Source organism: Dipteris shenzhenensis, chromosome 16 (assembly GCF_047967505.1).
Source record: "Dipteris shenzhenensis isolate YYH24624 ecotype China chromosome 16, Dip_SZ_1.0, whole genome shotgun sequence".
Taxonomy (NCBI): Eukaryota; Viridiplantae; Streptophyta; class Polypodiopsida; order Gleicheniales; family Dipteridaceae; genus Dipteris; species Dipteris shenzhenensis.
In genome coordinates this window covers 21,902,954-21,908,066 of record NC_141611.1, presented here as the reverse complement: position 1 = coordinate 21,908,066, position 5,113 = coordinate 21,902,954, and the positions used below count along the sequence as shown (strand labels likewise).

Genomic DNA, 5,113 nt, shown 5'->3' with positions numbered 1-5,113 from the left:
GCCGTTCCTTGTCAGAGGTGGAGTGGCACCCAGGGGAGTGGCGTTGCCACCTTCGGAGACCTTAGAGAACCCTACCCCCTTCTTTTCTTACAGTGCACGCACGGGTCGGCGTGCTCTTGGGGCTCTCCAGCGTGGGCTACCCACACAAGCACATAGGTGGTATGCCCAGGGGATATCCTTGGTCTTTCCTCGCACCTTCTGGAAGACTCTTTGGGCTAGCTGGCGTCCGAGGAAGATCTCCTACTTCCTTTGGATGGTGGCACACAAGGGGCTTCTAGTTGGCAGCTGGCTGAGACAGATGGGGCAGGAGGGCCATTGCCAGATGTGTTTTCAGGAGGAGTCGTCCCTAAAGCATTGCCTTTGGAGCTGCTCGCATGCGCAGACGGTTTGGAAGGGAATCATGGGGAGGGCTACACCCGAGCTAGGACCGATCACTTGGGGAGCCGTTTGTTGGTGCAGCACTGAGCCGGGACTTCTCTTGGCCTATGAGTTCTCTAGACAGGATCTTGTCTTTTTCATCACGCAGGCCACTTGGGCATACATGGACAGCTTCCCATGGCATCTGACAGAGACAGATGCAGGAGCGATGCCTCGGCACCCAGTTTGGGAGATCATAGGGAGCATCGCAGGCTGGCATATCTGGACTTCCAGATGCGCGCAGACTGTAGGAGCTCAGACTACTACTACTACCCATACCCTAGCAGATATCTGGAGCACGATCATTCACACGCTCAAGGGTCAGTGGGGTCATTCAGGGAGAGTCTCGGGCAGGGAAGGAAAAGAGACAACGTTTCCTTTGCGACTGGGACCATCGGGAGTTATTCTTCCAGCACTCCACTTAGAGTCTTCAGTGGCATTACGCCCCTCCACCGTGGCTGTTTGTCCACTCTCCGATGATTAGGCCCTAAGAGACTTGTATTTAGCATTTTGACTTCTCGGGCTGAATCCGTTTTGTGATTACAGCCCGCTGGCCTTTAGGCCTTGTACTCTCGCTTTCAAGTAATATAACTAGCACCAAAATGTCAGTTTATAAACGATGCCTCAACGATAGCCCCTGAGGTTCTTGTCGTTGATTATTTTTTACAAACTTTGTCCATGAAGAGGAGAGGATAACCTAGGTAGTTTCACCTATCGGCTAGTGTAAATGGACCGATATAAGCATGGATTTTAGCTCTTGGGTTTGCACACAAGCCACTAACATGAACTTATCAAATGATCCCACCCTTTGTACCTAGTTGGCAGGTATCACTGCCACCAACAAGCCAACAATCCTCTTGATGGATTCAATAAGTTAGCTAGCAATGCATCTTGCTGTGTGCTGCTAGAAGGTTAGAGTATATGTCATAGCGTCGTAACGACCTTACCCTTGCATTGACACAGGTCCAGTGCTGAGACATGGTCTTGGCCTCCTATTGCTATAGGATGCCAAGGTCCTCTGCAATCTGACAACACCTATCAACGTGAAATCTGCCAGGTCATACAATTGTAACATAGACTCCATCATCACCCGCTAGACACCATAATTGAGCCCATCCAATTGCCCGATCAATCAGGAACGTGGGTAACACTAGAATTCTAGTCTTGTTCTTTGCCATTTCGGACAAAGTCGCCATGACGGAGTGAAGAGGAAGCTATACGAAAAGATAAGATGGATGGGATAGAAGGGAACATAAGGCTGAAGAAAGGAGAGGGCTAGGGAAGAGGATGAAGGGGCTGGTAGCCCGTTATTCATCCCTCGGTAGCACGTCTTCTATGATCTAAGAACACCCTTTAGTCACCCAAGTTAATGGATATCCGAACAGTCCACTCCTCGCACACGCTCCTCCTCAAAGACACCTCCAAACATTACCCTAAACCTCCTCTCTATATGCTTGCTTAACATTCCCTCCGCTCCTCGGGCCTCAAGCCAACCATTGCTCTGATACCATCAGAAGTGTAGTGGAAATGAACAGAAGAGAGAGAGAGAGAGAGAGAGAGAGAGAGAGAGAGAGAGAGAGAGAGAGAGAGAGAGAGAGAGAGCATGCCTCACACATACCACATTGGGAAGGAGAGAAAAGAACAAAATAACTACAAGTGATCTCTGGAGAAAGCCCTACTACAATTGGGGGAAAACCTCTGCGCAAACAGGCTGCTCAAGAGTTCCACTGGACAACTCAACAACCTCACTAACTGGAGGCACAAAGAGTGGATGAACTACTCCACAACCCTGCCCTAGAACTCGTCTACAAGGTAGGCAAAGTTGCTCCATAACTGCTCAACTTAGCTGGCTATGCTGCTCCACCAGGTGATGAGAAGAGGGCTGAAGGAGGGGCCTATATATAGCCTCCCAGCCCCTCACGAGTTGGGTAGGTCAGGCTGTTCGACTAGCTTGCAAGGTGGTTGACCCAACGGCCTATATGGTTGGTTCCCTTCAACCAACAAAAGGTCTACATACAAGAGGTGGCCCTTTGAGTCTAGATGGCTGACCTGGCAACTAATGGGCCAACCCCTTTTGGCGTCTCTAAAGGCTGCTGCAGACCTCCTATATGAAGGCTGTAGGCCCTGCCCCATGGCGAGGTAGTCAATAGAGCGAGCGAGAAAAAGCGAGCGGGCCCAATGAAGCGAGCGAGTTTTTTTACAATTCGTCCGATGAGAACAAATTTGAAACCGAACTTACTATAGCAAGATGTTGTCATAATAAGCATACCAATAATCAGACTTACAATTCACCCTATCTTTCACTTGAAGAACATAAACTAATTACCAAACTCATAACATAGATGACTATTGATATACCACTTCACCCGCAAAATGCACTAGACCAAAACTTTCCAAATGTATCCATGGTTCACCACAACAATTATCAGTCTATGAACAAAATGGTGTTTTAAACCATGTTCTAATCCCCTTGACATTCATCATCAAGAAAGTAGTTGCGCGCATGTGGTTTATCTAATTGCCACTCATCATTTGTCGGCTGTCATGAATCTTGCCATTTTTTCTGCATAGCATGGCAACAAACTACAACAAAACATACATTTCAAAGGAAAGTAAGTCAAAGTGGAACAATGAAAATAATTTCTAATAAGAAGAACTTGCCATCCTTATGTGTTATACAAAAGACAATTCGCTACCAACAAAAAGCAAAAAAAATCAATTGCTAGATCAAGGCCTTACAAACACTATCCAAAGCATCAAAATTTGTACTTTCTTGATTCAAAGGCACCCGTAAATGTTCACTATCTACCATATTATAAAGATGCTAAATAACGCTTTCAAAGTCCTCAATTTTAGCATTCAAAATATATAACAAAAAAACTCAGGGCCAGTAGCATACTACTCATCAAAGGGGTTTGTGACAGGTTCCACTCTCTCTTCTTCCCCCTCTCCATCATGCTCTGACCTGATCCGTTTTCCAGAATGATCTGCCACAAGTGGCTCAACAATGCTAGCCATAATACCGTTGTCTGAATCAAATGAAAAACAAGGCCTGCCAATGGCCTGACAAGCACGCATAAGAGGGGCTGTACCACAACCCATCTCTAGAACCAGCCCTCCAGGAACACAGAGAAGAGACATAATGCAACCTACAAAAAAACTACTCCTCTCTAGTCCACCTCGTGCTAGCTGAGAAGACATCGGCACGATTGTCCTTGCAGAGGGAGGTATGTAATGAGTCCAGACATCTTCACGTGGATCAATCAAAAGCTGTTGGAAAAGTGGAAAGCTCTCCTCCCAAAAAACTATTGGATTCTTCTTTGCTCTACGTATTAGAGCTAATACTGAAGATTGCATCTGGAAACCACATGGAGAAAAACATGTATAGTATATTGACTTCAACTAGCAAGCATTATAGCATGAAAGATGGCAAAGATAGCATGCATAGGACTTATCCTTCCAAACATAGCATGCATAGGACTAACGAGGAGACATTTGTCAAAGACACTTTTATCATGGAATGCAAACATAGAATGCATGGGATGGTAGCTTACCTTAACACTTTTATCATGTTCTCTACAAAATCCATATGGAAACTTGTCATGAATGATCACACGTCTGACAACCTCCAAGCCCTGGACATATGCAAACCGTTCCATCCAACCAATACATTGTCCTACAAGCAATTAATTTTATTTAAAACTAGTAGAATGGAAACAAAAAATGTGAAATGTCAATTGTGGTATTGTGCCTTACCTGCCAAAGGACATATGCATGCCAACCAACCACTATCAGACAAAGAAGCTGATGCAACTGCAAGCCCATGCCGCACATGGTCCTCGAGCAAGACATTCCAAGTAGGAGTGGATCCTCTCTCATCAAGTGGATAGCCAGATGGAAAATCGAGCAATATAAAATCTGAAGCCCACTTCACCTTCTTACCCATCCTCTTGTAGTCCTGATCTCGACTAGCCACTGTAATAAAAAACTCATGCAAAATAGCATACTTATCATTTCTTTTAGAGTCAGCAAAGTCTTTGCCCATTGCAATGTAATCTCCAACTGTACAAGCAAACAAAGGTGTGATGCCACGGGCCAAGGAAATGTCAGGTGACTGTGATCGATGGAACACGTATTGCTTCACAAGTCCCGAGATTGATTCTCCACCTATATGCAAAAGCAAATTAATTACAGGTAAAACTAGTGTTAAAGGAACAACTACATATGCAGAACACAATAACACCCTTACCTGCACTCTCTATGTGATCCATTTCATGCCGCATAGGACTAGATGGTCCCTCGTCTAGAAAGAGAACAATCATAAACTTATTAATGCAATGTCAAAACAAATTGAAGACAACATCAACAAACAATCATATTGTATCTTCCTTACCTTTTTCTGTAGGATGTTCTTGTTTCTCTTTCTCTTTCTTATCTCTCCTTGAGCTTCCCTCCACTTTGTCCTTACTTGCTTCATTGGCTTTTTGTGAAGCATAAGTATTGTACAAGTCTCTTTCTCGCACCAGTACTTGTCCTTTAGGAAAATCTATCCACCAGGGACAATGTGCTAATTCCCATTGAGAGAGACGATGCATGCCAGGTGGATACATGCATGCAGCATGACCAATCTCCACCCAACTCTTGCACAAATTTGGAATGTCAGAGATCCTTTTCTCTATTGCCAAGTGGGAGAGAT

At 45.0% G+C, this 5,113-nt stretch overlaps 1 protein-coding gene across 1 annotated transcript; it reads right to left on the bottom strand.

The window, feature by feature from the left end:
• Positions 1-3,267: 3,267 nt before the first annotated feature.
• On the bottom strand, positions 3,268-4,705 carry LOC147892692 (uncharacterized). The gene is made up of 3 exons (XM_087386696.1): positions 4,667-4,705; positions 3,972-4,584; positions 3,268-3,774 (listed from the first exon to the last, which is right to left on the bottom strand). Exons 2-3 carry the CDS (start codon positions 4,074-4,076, stop codon positions 3,316-3,318), a joined length of 564 nt encoding a protein of 187 aa, XP_087242822.1. The 5' UTR covers positions 4,077-4,584; positions 4,667-4,705; the 3' UTR covers positions 3,268-3,315.
• Between the last annotated feature and the right edge of the window lie 408 nt (positions 4,706-5,113).